Source organism: Penicillium brevicompactum, assembly GCF_028827555.1.
Source record: "Penicillium brevicompactum strain IBT 35665 chromosome Unknown utg000007l_segment0_segment0, whole genome shotgun sequence".
Taxonomy (NCBI): Eukaryota; Fungi; Ascomycota; class Eurotiomycetes; order Eurotiales; family Aspergillaceae; genus Penicillium; species Penicillium brevicompactum.
The window spans coordinates 357,408-373,333 of NW_026623210.1; the positions used below are offsets into that span (position 1 = coordinate 357,408).

The window sequence follows — 15,926 nt, forward strand, 5'->3', positions numbered from 1 at the left end:
TGCGTCGTCAGTATCAGGCTCCCAGGCGCTGTGTAGATCCCATGAAGCTCAAGGGTGTTCCACTGCCACTGACGCCGGCGGGGTTATTGTTAGTGGGGAGGACTCCGTAGCGGCCGTAGGTCTTCTGGTCGACGGAGACATAGTGGGGCAGGCGTCCTAGGAGGTTCAATTTGCCCTCGATCCAGCGAAGGACCTTCTCGGGGGGCACAAACACCTTGAGATAACCGAGACCGACTGATCACAATTAGTTGATGACGTGGATAATTTATACGGGAAACTCACGAAGATAGCCAACCAGGATTGCACACAAGTGACCAAGGAAGCTGACGTTTGACATGAGAATAGACACAACAAGACAAGCAACCAGGGGCGAGGTCCAAGTAGGAATCTTGTATGGACCAAGGCTAGAGCAGAGATCTGTTAGACACATGACTGGAATATCTTGGTGTTTATCTTACCTGAAGTTTGGGTGCGACTTGTACGTCTTAATTGCTTCTGATCCGAGCAGAAGGAAAACCCAGACACTGAGATCCAAGTTAGTCACCGCACATCACACGACACAGCTTCCGTCAAAGCTTACCTTGCACCAACAACCGAGGTGTTGCCGTGGAGCAGACCTCTTTCAATCAAGATATAAAGACCAGCGGGGACGGTGGAAAGAGCTATCATCCGCCATTAGCAAATATCTCTTAAATAAGTGTCTCCGATACTCACGTCCAACAAACAGCGCAACAGCAGTCAAAGTACCATGTTCAGCCTCAAACCTCTCCAGTAACGGAGTAAGCGCCAGAGTATTGAACAAAGCATGCCAGAACCCAGTGTGAATGAAAGGGTAAGTGTTCAGACGGTACACTGATTATAGTCAGTATGCGCACGACGTGTCAACCCCAAGATTTAGACATACTAGTGCCAAGATTGATCTCCTCTGGAATCAATGCACCCCATTGCACCACACTCCAGATAGTCTGCAACTCAAGTAGCCAGAAGGCCAGAATGACCAACAGACACAGCCGGGTGAACAGCGGCAGTCGAAGGATGTAAGTCCGTATCCGAGCCGGATTAAACGGCAACGGAGGCAGAGCGGCAGGGGTGGCCATATTTGCGGCGATTGCGATTCACTTGAAGCCCAACAGGATACAGGATATAGAAATTGGCGGGACCGAAATGGAAACCGAGCGGTGGGCTGCGATAGACAGCGATCGAAGGAGAGATCAGGATCGCGGCCGGATGCCGGGAAGTCGACGAATGGTTCAGGATGAAACAAGACTCGAGCAAGACAGATTAATGACTGGAAAGGAGATCGACGATTAGTTTTTGAATTCTCTCCGCGCTAGATCCGGGCCGGTCAGGGATAACTCACGCGCACGCGACGCCTAAGTTGGGCGTCGAAAGAAGTCGGATTGCGAAGACCGAAACCGGATCAATGAGAAGATTTTTTAGGATCAATAACAGACGAAACACCAAATGAAATAGCAGTTCACCGAGGCGAATACAGTCGAGTCGATGGGGGGATCGGCCCTTTCGAACGAGCTGTTCGCCGACGGTACGCTCGACTGCGCGGACCAACTGTGCTATTCATATCTAAAGATCCGCATGTGGGATGTTTCCATGGATGCGATCAGCCGCATTTTGACTATTTATCAACTCGTGAATTGTTTCGAAGCTATCTCGCTAATTCTTGAAGATTTGCTATCTACATTCAAAGGTTGGACTTCTCACCGGCCAGGTGCTGGTTGAACCAAGCAATGGCCTGGCAGAAGGCCTGCTCCTTGGCCCACTTCTGCTTGGGGTCGCTCAGATCAGCGCGCACGGCAAATCCGTGGGACACGCCACTGAACAGGTTGATCTGCCAAGGCTGAGTAGTCTTGATAAGAGTCTCCTCGGACTCGTGGCGGAGCTGAGTAGTGAAGATGGAGTCGACCTCTGCTAGGAGTTAGCTTGTGCACTTCAAACGTATCGACAGGCCAAGGGAAGTCATCTTACCAGCAGCGGCAATGGAGAAGGGACCCTTGATGGCACCGAGCTCCTCGTGGGTGACGAAAGAGGGGTGAGCAGAGTAACCGGCGTCGATCTGGCCGGGCTTGAGATAACGGACGACGTACTACATCAATTAGGCTTGTCTGATTTGAGGCTTCTGTTCTCGGGATTTGAACGTTACGTACCTTGCCACCGAAACAGTAGCCAACAGCGCCGACCTTCTTCACGCCGAGAGTCTCACGGACATACTTGATGGTGGACTCAACGACGGGCTCGACGTTGGCGGGCTGGTGCTTGGGAAGCCACGCGGGCAGGTCAGCCTTGCCGGATTCCATGTCGCTGACCTTGATCTGGTCGCCCTGGAAAATATCCGGGATGACAGTCAGGTAGCCATTGTTGGCGAACTCGTCGGCGAGAAGCTGGGCATTGGCAAAGATACCGAAGATATCGGTCACGAAGATAACAGCCTTGTCGGGGTTCTTGTTATCCTTGGGGGTAGCGATGTAGGTGTTGACTGAACTTGGGTCAGTTTGAAGTTAGGTGATTCAAGTGCCCGTGTCGTGCTCACCTCCGTTGATATCCTTGGTCTCGCCAAGGGGAGTTCCTTCATGCTTGAAGCCAGAGGCGCAGCAGGCAGCGGGGGCGTTGGATGCCATTTTGTGAGATTGTAGATGGGGTATGTGATAAGTACAATGCGAGAAGTGCTGGAGGGGTATCCTTTATAAAACGTTTAGCCGCATGGACTTCAATTCCATCATCCTGCTCTGCTCCAATCACGGTGATTGAACGCTTCCGCTTCTTGGACCGACTCCACTTGCCCCTCGGCTCTTGAAGTTTTGTATCTTGCAGAAATTACGTAGTGCATAGGTGCCTGGGTGGTTACGAACTACATGCCCCCAAGCAATCACTGTAATTGGGCAGAGTTGTGCTCTTGCATGTCACTAAATACACTCAATCTATTTTATTGCACTACATGCCAACATCTTCAAAATTTGCAATTTTCAATGTTAGGCAGTTGGGTACGTAATTCGGTACTCGGCACGGGGTACGGAGTTAAGCCAATAAAGCCGACTATGGAGAACCTGAAGAAGCTTAACCTGCTGAAGACAAGGGGTCTTGTACTTTGTGGAGAAGAATATTATTTGACGTTGGTATTAAATTCCAGCTTCAATCCATGATATCATATCGCGTCCGTCATCCCATACGGGTGTCTCCGCATCCCCTTTGTCGTTGACATTAGTATCTAGCATGAACAGGTAAAAAATTCCTCAAATAACACGCGCCGCAGCATAAGCAGTAAATCATAGGTATAAAGGGGTATCAAATGAAAAACATCGCAGGTTATTCACGCAAATCGGAAGTTGAGTCGTGGGCGCTGGGTGCGCTTGACGGACCAGGCCTTGAGAGCGATGACCAAGACCTCATAGGACATGACAAAAGCACTGAAGCCCAGTCCGACGGTGAAGGTGAACATGGCATCCACCTGGTAAAACTCCATTGCTTGGATCACATTACGGGTCTAAGATAAGTCAGTAAAGATCGCGATCCAGAACAAGGTTGCTCAACTTACACTCAGCATGAAAATAAGACCGCCGGAGATCAGACAGAATGAAGCAATAATCTCCGTCGGGGGACGAGCCGGGAGGTACGAGGTCGGTGGTTTGAGGTACAACAGGACGTATGTCATACCACGGGCCATCGCAAACCCAACCAGCATGTTACCCCATTGTTTGTGCACCATAGTCGATGTCATACTATCCTGGTGGTGTGACCCCATCATCATGCCTAGCAGCATAATGATCAGAGCTGGCATGGGGTTCAAAGACACGCCCTGGGATCTAGGCGGCTGCCAGGCTTCATCCGAGTCACCATGAGCTGGGGTCTGAAGGACGGTGGTATTCAGCCAGTCGCGGATGAGAGTGGATTCGAAAAGCATGCCAGCCAGACCACCGCCGAAGAACAGCACGGAGATCGAAACATGCTCAAGGTCGGTGGGAGACCATGCCTCGCCCGCGTTGGACAAGTGTTCCAGGAAAACGTTCGTGACACCGTACAAGAAGATGACAAAAGACTCTGTTGCTTCACCGGAAGGAACTTTAGATTTCCAGCCCACGACAGACGCAGGGGGCTTTTTGTTCCAGGCCCAGCCGAGATCGGCCCAACAGCCCATGTAGCGGCCAAGAGTAAGAACACCGTACCAGAAAAAGATACCACCCTTTATAAAGTGTGCCAGTCCATTGAAGATCTCACGTCCTCGCATGATACCGCCGTAAGTCACACCGCCAGTCGCAAGGGCCGCAAACCCAAGGGGAAGAATAACCCGATCGACGATATTGTAGACAATGGTCAGTCCCTTGAGAACCGAGCCAGAGACCAAGCCAGGAAGACGCTTGGACAAGAACCGAGCAATCCGGTTATTAGCCAATCCGCGAGGCGCGAACTTGAGCAGATCCGCTTTCTCAAAGCCGTCATAGTCGGCATGCGACTCGGACGGAGACACAGGGCTGTGAATCGAGGAATTGCTATCCGTCCCTTGTCCACTATCCCTCGACCAGCGGTACTCATGGTTCCGGTAGCGATCATCATGCTCATCAGTTGCAACGGGCAAGAAAGCAGCATGTTCCGCATGTTCAACATGTTCATAAGAGGGCTTCGGTGACTCGCCACGGCCAGCATACGCAAATAGCAAAGCCAGGAGCGTTTGAACGAAAATAACGCTGCTAGCAACCCATCCGATCTTGTGATGAGCATTGTTCACGTAGAGGTCCGGTGTTTGGTCATTATAGATGATCCCGAAGAGGAGACCGAAAGCATTAACCACAGTGAAGAAAAACTGAGAAGGGATCGCAAGACGAGAGCGCGAAACGCTGAGGATGACAGCTTCGGATTGTTAGCTTTGCCCTGAGAGATCAGTCCACATTCCGAGACTCACCGACTGGGAGGATGAAGCACCAAGCCACGACCATGAGCGCGATGTGGGCTATCACGGAGCTGGAATGTTTTCCGTAGGCAAAATAACTCATAGGGCCGTCGGAGGTTCCAGGGCTAGCTGTTGGCGTGGGTGCGCTGTGAGCCATGTCCATATCCATGCCTGTGGACTCATGGGCGGTCGCGAAAAGGACAAATGCCGCGAAGGCGGCGGAAGCAAGAGGTCGCATTTCGAGTGGTGGATGCTATGTGCAGGAATGTGCAGGGGGAGAGCTTCAACCGAAGGTCGAAGCTCAAAGGTATGGTGACGTAACGATGCCGATGAGGTTCAAAGACCCTGAGGAAGCTATAGGGCTGAGAACACACTCGGAGAGCACTGGGGGGAAACGCAATATATAAGATTAGGACTTTCTTGGATTAACAATTCGGTAATAGGAGCAAATTACCTTATTTTCAATTATGTTGGAGAAATAAAGAGAGAAAAAAGGAAAAAAGAAAAAAGAAAAAGAAAGGAAAAAAGGTCGCCGGCGCTGATTTCCAATGCTCCATAAGCTCTGGGCGTGGAAATAAAATACATAGAAAAGGTAGTTACAGGGTCGTCAGGCTGTTGAACGTTGGGCATGATTCTGGTTTTTTTTTCTTCCCGGACTATCTATGCACTGAGGTAGTAGTATTGATAGTTGCTAAATGCACACTGGCTTCTCAAAGCACTTCACTACTCACTTTCACTCTGACCACCTATCTACTTTGGTCATATTGGGGTTCTAGTACTCTGTACTCCGTACTCGTACATCGGAGTACAGTACGGAGTAGAAGGATCTGCGGTCTTGGCAAAACTAATTCTTTTCGGGTTCGGGAGTCTCGGGAGCTATGACCCATATAAATTGTGACAATTTAGTTTGAAAAAGGAAATTCGGCCTTTCCGGAGTATTATGAAGTAATATAGTTATACGGAGTAGACAGGTTTCAAGATACAGATCCTGGCAGGGAGACTATGACATATTGGCCCAAATTTGGGATCAGTTCTACAGTATGCATCTCTGCCTTGATCAGTGCTTGGCCAGGTCTACTCCGTACTGATGACGTAGATGATCGTTTCCCTTTCGGGATGGGATTTGGTCCATACTTCTTTGACATACATTATAGTACGAGGCTCATTGATACTGTAAAAGAAAATCTGTAGGGCTATTGGGCTCACCACTTCCATCTCATAGGCTGTAGCTTACCTTTCATCCCTGTCTTACGGGTCCATGATTACCAATCCCAGCTGCGAGTAGTCAATCATACTCATATCCCACCAATCAACGACGGTTTTAGTAAAAGAAGTTAATCTCGGTCTCAATCCACCCCTTGTCAGGTGCCAGTCCTTCTCGGCCTCGCTTGTTCTCTTCTCCATTCTCCGAGCCGCACTTTTGACTTCACGTACGGAGTACTGGTTGGGGCCCATGGTCTGATTCGAGAATTTGGATGGAAGTGCCGGATCCTCTGTCGGATATAGTACTATTTGCTAGCCAACGGCGGAAATTCGGCAGACATACGGCACCTCGCCTGTGCATCGTAGTATTCTACTTGAAGAATCAATATCCACTTGACCGGATATTCGGTGCCACAAGCTGGTTTTCTCGAATGCAAACTTAGTTCTATCTTATAGTTATTAATTGTACCACCTTTTCGGTACTTCGTAATTCCACGGATATACGGAGTATGGAGGTAGTGAACTCGCGCTGCGTACTCCGTACACGATGAGGGATACAGGTCAAACATTGTAAAATTCTAACCACGGATACCGGACAGCCGTGGACAGGGTCGAGAGGCATCGAGTCCAAGTAGATGTCTGCACCCCATCATGTGGTGTGCTCCGTACCTTGTACAACACCAATAGCCTCATCGTGTGACATCAATGCATTCTGCACGTTTCCCTAGTAGGACCTTGCACCTACGAATTACTAAAGGGGGCCTGGGGGGCCTGGGGGCCAAGACCGAGCGCGCCGATCTTGGTTGGTGAGTCGGCATCCGCGGGCATCCGGCAACCTGAAGGCTAGCGTATGTCCACGCACCTGCACATCCCAGGATCTGCCCTGCGTCGATCAAATTTGCTACCTTGTGTCCGGAAGACAAAGTCCGTCTTAGTTCCGAGCGCCGAATATACTTCGCTGACTGCCTCGTGTTTTTGAGCTGTCATATGAGTCACTTTTGCTCATGCCATCTAGGCATAACCTTACGTTCAAACTGCATAGCGCTTTGGGACTTCTTACTTCGCACTGCGCACCGCTTTTGCCCTTGCGCATACCCATAGCCAGGGAACTGCACGTACTGTACGGAGTAGAGACGGTGTGACCTACTCATGCACGCGCATTTCACGCCAACCTCGCTGAACGGCTCGAAATATCTTCGCAATCGACAGACTCACATACCGCTGACATCCTTTACTTAGCGCGTCGAGGCTATTCCGTACAGACTGGTAATTTAGTATGATCCTTGGTACGGAGTAAAGAGTGGTTCGAAGCGATTTACATCAAACGATCGGCTCCACAGCTTCGAAGGATATTGCCGATTCCAGCTAACTGAAAAATGAACGCCCGGGACCCGGCACAACTGCCATCCGCACCTCGGCTCTGATCGAGCCGTTGTCCAGGGGTAATGGGCGTCCAATGAGCGACGTTAGGCCCTGGGCATCCCGTGCGATCAGCACAGTTGGCTTTGAGTATGCTCCTCATTTTCTGCACTGGCGTTAATATTTGTGTACACAAATTCCACATGTGTTTAGATCTCCGCCAAATTGCTATTTGCGTAGAGGACTCTATCTGGTCATAGATCTTCCCTATTGCATCGATGAAGGTGGAGAAAGTTGGCACCAGTGTCGTCTGAGTCGGGAAGTATTAAAAAATTACTAGTTGATCTATTGACAAGATTGAAGCAGGGCTCGAAATACCCCCAAGGTTTGGGGTGTTTTAACGAAAGAAAACCAAAAAGCTTCATGATCGACATGAGCAAATCTGGAACTCTGGGGCACCCGTAAAGATGGCCAGAACGGGGTACTTTCAAGGTTATCAATGCAAGTCCAGGGTTGTTATTTCATATAGTATGCCGGATTTATATAGTGACAAGCATAAATACCAGCTAAATGTTCATTTAGAATCATGTTCTATTGGCATTCTCCAGGGCTGGCTTGGAACGTGGATCTCAGACATGTAGCTACTAGAGTAGCCCGGTCGTTCCCCCGCAATGTAATATCAAATTGTGCTATGCAGCTAATCCTCGTGAAATTGAATAGAGTCCCGTTTAAGAAAGAGGCGGTTCTGATTTGAAATAGGAGTATGAGGACCTTGTTATCTCACTTGGATGCTATTGGTCTTTTTCATACGCAGTAACCCCACTGGTGTCTACTTCCAGGGCTCCAAGGGGCTGGTTGACCTTAAGCGAACTTGGTCACGAAGTGCCAGGAGAAGAATGTGGTCGTGAGTCGAACCTTTTCATACTGGTCACTGGACTGTGTTCAAGTACCGGGCTAAGGAAAAGATGCCAGGTGATCTTTACTCCGTAGCCTGATCAATTCTGCAGCTTCATAATAGATTACACTTTTACCAAATAATTCGGGATAACTCAGTCTCAGCAGCAGCAACTTGCGTAGATATTTCACCTGGTCTCCTCGCGAGGTCCCATTGTTGCAATGAATCCGTTTGTTCCCCAGCCTGCTAGTCAAGATAATGAGTACGGAGTAAAGCAGTAGTAAATTCGAGAAATCAGAAGCAACAGCATAATTGATAACCATTTACACTCGAGAATCATCGCTCCGTGGGTTCAACATAATTTGATTGTTCTGATAGTTCAGCCAGTAGTCCAAGTCGATACTCTTAGTTGGTTTTGCGGGGCTGCACGGAAGAAAAAGAGCACCTTCGTGACCTGGGAAGACACAGCCACAGAATGCTCGATAGGCTCGGTGAATACTATCAAAGTCTCAGACTATATGTAAGCTTACCTGGCCCTGAAATCAAATCATTGGCGGACATTTCCGATCAAAGACATTGGAAGTATAGAGAAGTGGAGCCTGAGGCAGCGAAATGTGGTGATCAAGGCCACGTGATCTAACCAAATACGGCTAGGGTCCCTCAAGCGAGTTGGTCCGTGCCCTATTCCCCATTGGGGCAGCACACAACCCAAAAAAATCCAACCCTAACTCGTCTCCGTCCTTTAACGCCCAACGCCAGCGACCCTCGTCCCGTCAACAAACCGTCAACTCCCAGGTCCTACCTCTAAACCGACAAGATGACTCACGAGAGCGTTTGGTACTCCCGCCCCCGCAAGTAAGTCGAACCTCTCCTCGAACATATCATACACAAATCTAACCGATTTCCCTCTCAGGTACGGCAAGGGCTCCCGCGAATGGTGTGTACACCCCAACCAACTCCCCCGATGAAAGACGCAATCGAAACGCAAGATCTCAGCGAAGAGGAGGACCGGAACCGCTCGACATGAGGAATAGGAATGCTAATAATTGTGCGCCTTCAGCCGCGTTTGCTCCCACCGCGCTGGTCTGATCCGCAAGTACGGCGTAAGGACAACCTGGAACCCAATGCATTCACCAAATGCAGCGTGCGAAATGAACCCCGCTAATACGGAATTTAGATGAACATCTGCCGTCAGTGCTTCCGTGAGAAGTCCACCGACATTGGTTTCAACAAGGTTCGTTCATACTCGATCATCCACCACTCGACATACACATACGCACAAAACACATCCGCCCACCGAATCCCGCCATGATCAATCACACATCGAACGCTCAAGGACTCAAAACTAACCACACGAACAGTACCGCTAAGCGACTACAAACCATGACCATTTCTGACTCCCACTCGAACCGTTCGCATCCAAATCCATCTACGTGCCCGGCTCGACTTCGGTAGCGTCCAGTGGAGGAATGTTTCAGACGAGCTCAAAAATGGCGTCTTTGATGTTTTGCGAGGATAAGGCACCGGCTGTGCCCGGTGTCGTCGGGTTGTGAATCAAAATAAAAAATTCTGGCTCGAGGGGAGGATTTGGGGTTGCGTGGAGAGTCTTGGAAAACGAGGATGTCTTGTTATTTCCCTCATCCTGGTTTTTTCTTATCAATTCAATGACGGAATTTTTTCTCTGGGAATCGCTCTTCTCTCGCGCTTTGTCGCGGGCTTCGGATTCTGGGCGTGCATGTGGCATTGCTTCGACTTCTTTGGCCCGGAGCGTAGCCTTGTGCCGTACGGGGATGTTTCCAGGTACCAGACCATGAGTCCGTACCAATCGTAGGGGACCTAAATACTTGTCAAGTTTGCTTGGGAGTCTAGGCCCGGGGTTGATTACAGAGGAGTGACACGCTACTAGCAGAAGCTCAAATCAAGAAGAACGTCAATTTTCACATTCGTCAAAAGTATCAACATAGAGGCCGGGCATAATAGTTCCCTTCCTCTGACTATGCTCGGCTGATTAGTTTGAAGGTTGGACAGTGGCTGTCACTTGCTGAGGATTCACGGGCTATCTATTTAGCTTTGCTGTCGCTGCGGAGAGAACGAAGGCTGTAAAAGAGGAGGTAGGCGTCCTGGCGAAGCACGTCGGCGACACCGGCGACAGTGACTTTGTTGTCGTCCATGAGGACCCACTGGGAGATCCCTGTGTTAGCAGATAGGCCTGACAGATATGACATGATAGACAAACCTTGTCGTCTCCAATATGAGTGTATGCAAAATAGTGTCCAGTGTCCATTGTTCCCTCGTGCACAATGACAGTCGAAAGGTCGTAGACGTATTTGGACATATCCACTGGAAGATTGTCTTTCCTCACAGTGTAGGGGAGCATGTTCAGACTAAGAGGGAAATCAATGTGACCAGTCATTTTTTCGGATGAGGAGGAGTTGTGTTCATATCGCTGTCCAAAATCAGTATACAATCAGCACCGAAAACAAGATGTTAGAACAAACCTTGAGTTGCATGCAGAGAATGACAGGGAGTTTTCGGATTTGGAGACGTTTTGAGGCACGCTGAGGAGTGTTTCCGCATTTCTCGCAGTGGTAAGCGGCGTCAGCATTGAGATCTTCGGAGGCTGTGAAGCTATCCAAACAGCCTAATAAAGTTCCGGTAGTAGATGCGGTCGAGCGACCGAGTTTACGTTTCTTCGATTGTTGTTGAACGTCAAGGCTCAGATCGGCCATGGGGTCATCGGTGTTGGTGGTTTGGCCACATTTATGACACTTGACGCTGCTGCGTAGCTCTCCGTAGAAAACTTGGTGGAAGAAGCATTTGCACTTTTCGTTGTGAGCTTCAGTGTGCCCAGGAGTGGAAGAATGGAGACCGTTGACGAGGAACTGGAAGTACTCGTGGGCATCTTGCTGGCGATATCCAGCCATTTCCTGTGAATAGATTAGCCAGCTGTCTAGCTGCTATGTCTAATCAGCTCACCTTTGAAATTTCCCAACCATTGTACAAAAGAGTGGCAGCAGAGACCGCTTCGTTCCTCTCGCCGCTGTTGAACTCCATGAAGACCTCGGCGGTCCCACAGGCTAAGCAGTTTTTCTCTTGGCAGGTGTGAACGTCGTGACCACCAGCGAGGAAGAACGCATTCAAGCTGGGCTCGTGAAGCAATGCTTGAACAATGACAGCCTGGTAGCAAGTCTGGCCCATGTTCCAAACACCTCGGGCCCCACGCTTAGCGCACGGGTTCTTGTAGGCATTGTTTTTGACATAGAGCTCTGAGGCCGAGTCCTCGGCCCAAATAGATCGGCCATCTATCGAAGATTAGAGACCGGCGGGTTGACTGATGTACCAAGTGGCCCAACACTCACCAGCGATTTGGGACTTTCCTGCTGGCCCTCGGAGTCTTTCCAAACCATGATCATAGATGAAATCACCACACTTCTGGCAGTGCAAAAAGCGTGTGCGTGATTCAATGTCTAGTAATCAGTGTCAGTACGATCTGGACTTATCGAACGGCAGCCATTGGCTTACAAAAAGCGTGTCCAGTTTCTGTGGTATGTGCCTGTCGCTCACTGTCCAAGCATACTTCAGGGCAACTCAGGCAGTGGGATTTTGGCTTCAGAGACTCCACAGTCCGAAGACCAGTGGTCTGGACAGCAACAGTGTCGGTCTTGGAATAAGGTGCCAGCGATCTGTCTTTACTGCGGAAGGCACTCCTGAATTGGCTGGCAATCTTCTCGTCTTTGTTGAGATATGCCGCAAGGTGTTCTTTTGGGAGTTAGCGGGGCAAGTCAACTTGTAAAGGCCATAACTTACCACAGCCAAAAGCGGCCTCGGACAGCAGATTTGCCGAATCAAGGCTCGCCATGGGGAACGACATGGGTACGGTTAAACGGAAACGGGAGAATGGATTAAAAGGGCAAAGTTGGGAGGTATATAGGATTTGGGGTCAATCAAACGGTAGAACATGCAGCAATGCACAGTAAAATAACGTCGATAATAGTTTCAGACGTCTACCCACGTAGATAAAAGAGAGGATGGCAACGGAAGGCCAAGGGAGAAGAAGGCTGGATGATGAGAGACCAGGTTCAGCCTCATGGACTCCCCATAAATAGGTCCAGCATTGCACTGTGACAATATTAGAGAAACAATCCATAAGAGATCTATAGATCAGATGGAACAATAGATTCAGATCAATACTCACAGGAGCAAACAATTAGGAAAGTGAATAGGAGCTAATCGCCGGGGGAACAAAGGGGGGTCAAACTCCAATAGGACCTTCCTATTTCCTGAGCCCTGACTCCAACATAGAGATAAAGGTCTGTATTGAATGAATAGCTGGTGGCTCAAGTTCTTCAATGTCGTCGAGGGTGGTTTTGCCCTCGGGCGGTGGTTTTTCGCCTGAGGTCCGATTTACCGCCGGATAAGAGATCGGATCATCTACGGAGATGACTCTGGCTTTGTCGCATACTTCTTTCATTACTCTGGGCTTTTTCTGGCTAGATCTTCGGAAATTTATGCATTCTCTTCACTGGGTATTTCTATGGGTATTTCATAACGTTCGCTCATTCATACTGGGTAGAATCACGACCCAGGTATGCGATCTAGTAAGGATCATGGAAACAGCCAGGTATAATCGTGATCTCGAGCCTTAATAGCACTAAATTGCACCACCGGGGGCATCCCTGAGCCAGCTGTATTACAATTGTCGCTTTACCGGGTACCAATGCCTCGGCCTCTAGGCAGTCCACTCGCACGACCACCACGAGCAGTCCCTCGCGTAGCGTAGCGACTGGTTGCTGCACCACGGGCAGTACCTCGCGACGACGCGCGCGAGCCTGCAGCATACCTAGATGTCGGTTTGGAGGTTGTGCTCGGGGGGGGTTCTCAACAAACGTTGTGTCCGTAGTCCTGCAGGCAAACGAGTCAGTTGGAGGGTATGCGATCGCATTGTGTAAACTCACATGAAAGTCATCTCGCCATCATCCGGTCGCACTTGTTCCGCCTCTTCCTCTAGATGGCTGTCAGCAATCTTGTTGCACTGAGCACACAGTGCAGCACTGAGCACGCTCTTACCTCTTTCCTGTTGCTCCTCCTCGTCCTGCTTGGCTTTCCTGAATGAGTCTCCGATTGGCGCCTGTCACGATATCAGCAAAGTCCTGGCAGATCCCAGCGCGTGCCATACCTCTGGGAAGTCCACGCAGAAAGCGTTCATGTTCAACCCGTACAAGAAGCTGGCGAAGCTCTCGCTGAAGCGCGTCAGGCTCTCATGCATTAACTGTAAGTGCATGAAATTGGCTTCAAGGTCGGCCATGGAGTCGGCCAACTCGGCGAATTGTGGTTCCAGGGCATTGATCGCGGGCTGCGTGTACCCTGAGTTTCCGATGCTGTTTCCATAGCCATGAGCCTCTCGGAACGATGAGCGCGAACTTGGGCGTAGGGGCGTAGTAGGCCTGGAGGTAGGACGAGGGCGTGATGAAGATCGTGGGGCGTCCATTGTGTGTTTCGCGTTTGGGCTTGGAGGGTCGAGTTTCAAGGCGAGAGCGGATGCGGATTGAAATGTTTTGGTCGGAAGTGTCACGCGACAACAACTGTGAAGACGCACAAGTACAATCTACAGTGTGAATCCGTATCGTGCACGGAGTATTCTGTAGTGGGCAAGTAGCTATCTCCCAGATTTGATAATGGAGAATTATCTACGAAATCAATTTAGGGGAAGATCTTCCCCGCATCGTCATATCCTGGATTCTGCCGCTGTCTCACTTTTTCTTCCTTCATAGACCTCACCCTCAATTGTATTGCATATGCGTGTGATTTTACGCCGTCTCTATCCTTCCGCCAAGTTCCCTGTCCCTCGGTATACAGTTGCGCGGCCATTCTCGACACAGAGAGAGACAAAACAGGCCTCGTCTTTTTGGTCTATCTCTCTTACCCTCGCCATCCTTGGAGGCGGCGCCTGGCTTCAGGATAAATACTACAATCCCAAACCAACCACAAAAGCATTACCGCAACAACCATCTCAACAGTCCTTCCTCGGAGTAATCGATACCCTATCCACGATGCCCGCCGAACCCGCCCCCGGAACTGTCGGGAACCTCACCCCAGAGCAAGAGGTCAAGCTCAAGGAATTCTGGGTCCTCGCTCTGAAGGTGTTTGGTCTGACACTCGAGGAACTCGAGGCTCCCGCTCAACCAGCCGCTGAGGCCGCGCCCGCCCAGGACAAAAAGAAAGCCAAGGGTCGGTGGTCTATCTGGGGCAAGGGCGAGGAAGAGGACTCGAAGAGTGGATCTTCCGACGCTACAAGCGTATCGGTCGCCATCGAGGATGACAAGTATGGTCAGTCCAAGGAATACAAGCAAGCGCTCGAGGACATGAAACCCGAGGAAATCCGCACAGCCTTCTGGAGCATGGTGAAGGGTGATAACCCCGACTCTCTGCTTTTGCGATTCCTGCGCGCCCGCAAGTGGGATACCAAGAAGGCGCTGGTCATGTTGATCTCTACGATGCGCTGGCGATTGCAGGAAATGCACGTTGATGACGATATCATGTTCAATGGTGAGGCGTTGGCTGTGAAGCAGTCGCAGGGCACCGATGCCAAGGAGAAGAAGAAGGGAGAGGATTTCCTGACGCAGATGCGTCTTGGTAAGAGCTTCCTCCATGGTGTTGATCGGGCTGGCCGGCCTATCTGTGTTGTTCGCGTGCGGCTGCACAAGGCTGGCGATCAGGATAACGAAGGATTGGAGCGCTTTACTGTGTATACTATTGAGACTGCGAGATTGCTGCTTGCTCCACCAGTTGAGACTGCGGTATGTGTCTCTGTATCATTGTATATGTTGCAAGCTGACTTGTCCAGACGATTGTTTTTGATATGACCGACTTTGGTATGGCCAACATGGTAAGGCTCCCAATTGTACTGTCTCCATTCGTTCTACGCTGACATATCAAAGGACTACGCCCCCGTGAAGTTCATGATCAAGTGTTTCGAAGCCAACTACCCCGAGTCTCTCGGCACAGTGCTGATCCACAAGGCACCATGGCTCTTCTCAAGTGCGCACCCCATCTCCATCCCAAACGCATTTCTAACCAACGGCAGGCATCTGGAGCATCATCAAGGGCTGGCTCGACCCAGTTGTTGCTGCAAAGGTTCATTTCACCAAGAACCGCCAGGATCTCGAGAAGTTCATCCACCCCAGCCAGATCATGAAAGAGCTGGAGGGTGATGAGGACTGGGAGTACAAATACGTCGAGGTTGAAGAGAACGAGAACCCCAAAATGGCCGATAAGGAAACTCGCGACACTCTGTTGGCTGAGCGACAGCAGCTCGCCAAAGAAATCCAGGATATCACCATTGAGTGGATTCGCGCCAGCTTCAAGAAGGAAACCGACGCTGCCTCCTCTGCCGAGGAGAAGCGCAAGGAGCTCGTTGAGAAGCTCCGGAGCCAGTACTGGGTCCTTGATCCATATGTTCGAGCTCGCTCGCTCTATGATCGAGTCAACATCGTCCAGGGTGGTGGGAAGATTGATTTCTACCCTGGTTCCGAGAAATAGACCGTTTGGGCTGGGTTTGGATCTGTTACATAT

General features: G+C 50.2%; 8 protein-coding genes across 8 annotated transcripts; 2 read left to right on the forward strand and 6 right to left on the reverse strand.

The window, feature by feature from the left end:
• Nucleotides 1–13: 13 nt before the first annotated feature.
• rbd2 (rhomboid protease family protein RBD2) lies at nucleotides 14–1,097 on the reverse strand (the record flags this gene model as incomplete). Its single annotated transcript, XM_056960175.1, has 6 exons — nucleotides 14–234; nucleotides 283–404; nucleotides 459–524; nucleotides 581–662; nucleotides 715–852; nucleotides 905–1,097. 6 exons carry the CDS (start codon nucleotides 1,095–1,097, stop codon nucleotides 14–16), a joined length of 822 nt encoding a protein of 273 aa, XP_056806330.1.
• A 602-nt stretch (nucleotides 1,098–1,699) lies between these two features.
• Nucleotides 1,700–2,633, reverse strand: N7506_010883 (dienelactone hydrolase family protein; the record flags this gene model as incomplete). Its single annotated transcript, XM_056960176.1, has 4 exons — nucleotides 1,700–1,923; nucleotides 1,984–2,101; nucleotides 2,163–2,491; nucleotides 2,546–2,633. The coding sequence occupies 4 exons, from the start codon at nucleotides 2,631–2,633 to the stop codon at nucleotides 1,700–1,702; spliced, it is 759 nt and encodes a 252-aa protein (XP_056806331.1).
• A 689-nt stretch (nucleotides 2,634–3,322) lies between these two features.
• On the reverse strand, nucleotides 3,323–5,135 carry N7506_010884 (Ytp1 family protein; the record flags this gene model as incomplete). The annotated part of the gene is made up of 3 exons (XM_056960177.1): nucleotides 3,323–3,496; nucleotides 3,548–4,857; nucleotides 4,910–5,135. The coding sequence occupies 3 exons, from the start codon at nucleotides 5,133–5,135 to the stop codon at nucleotides 3,323–3,325; spliced, it is 1,710 nt and encodes a 569-aa protein (XP_056806332.1).
• Nucleotides 5,136–5,971: 836 nt separating this feature from the next.
• N7506_010885 (uncharacterized protein) lies at nucleotides 5,972–6,352 on the reverse strand (the record flags this gene model as incomplete). The annotated part of the gene is made up of 2 exons (XM_056960178.1): nucleotides 5,972–6,068; nucleotides 6,150–6,352. 2 exons carry the CDS (start codon nucleotides 6,350–6,352, stop codon nucleotides 5,972–5,974), a joined length of 300 nt encoding a protein of 99 aa, XP_056806333.1.
• A 2,819-nt stretch (nucleotides 6,353–9,171) lies between these two features.
• Nucleotides 9,172–9,666, forward strand: N7506_010886 (40S ribosomal protein uS14; the record flags this gene model as incomplete). The annotated part of the gene is made up of 4 exons (XM_056960179.1): nucleotides 9,172–9,209; nucleotides 9,268–9,291; nucleotides 9,415–9,457; nucleotides 9,532–9,666. The coding sequence occupies 4 exons, from the start codon at nucleotides 9,172–9,174 to the stop codon at nucleotides 9,664–9,666; spliced, it is 240 nt and encodes a 79-aa protein (XP_056806334.1).
• Nucleotides 9,667–10,414: 748 nt separating this feature from the next.
• On the reverse strand, nucleotides 10,415–12,225 carry N7506_010887 (uncharacterized protein; the record flags this gene model as incomplete). Its single annotated transcript, XM_056960180.1, has 7 exons — nucleotides 10,415–10,534; nucleotides 10,591–10,800; nucleotides 10,853–11,281; nucleotides 11,331–11,656; nucleotides 11,714–11,821; nucleotides 11,877–12,113; nucleotides 12,162–12,225. The coding sequence occupies 7 exons, from the start codon at nucleotides 12,223–12,225 to the stop codon at nucleotides 10,415–10,417; spliced, it is 1,494 nt and encodes a 497-aa protein (XP_056806335.1).
• An 833-nt stretch (nucleotides 12,226–13,058) lies between these two features.
• On the reverse strand, nucleotides 13,059–13,842 carry N7506_010888 (DASH complex subunit DAM1; the record flags this gene model as incomplete). The annotated part of the gene is made up of 4 exons (XM_056960181.1): nucleotides 13,059–13,194; nucleotides 13,310–13,358; nucleotides 13,422–13,482; nucleotides 13,531–13,842. 4 exons carry the CDS (start codon nucleotides 13,840–13,842, stop codon nucleotides 13,059–13,061), a joined length of 558 nt encoding a protein of 185 aa, XP_056806336.1.
• Nucleotides 13,843–14,149: 307 nt separating this feature from the next.
• Nucleotides 14,150–15,893, forward strand: N7506_010889 (CRAL-TRIO domain-containing protein; the record flags this gene model as incomplete). Its single annotated transcript, XM_056960182.1, has 4 exons — nucleotides 14,150–15,151; nucleotides 15,199–15,240; nucleotides 15,293–15,392; nucleotides 15,439–15,893. 4 exons carry the CDS (start codon nucleotides 14,150–14,152, stop codon nucleotides 15,891–15,893), a joined length of 1,599 nt encoding a protein of 532 aa, XP_056806337.1.
• Nucleotides 15,894–15,926: the final 33 nt, after the last annotated feature.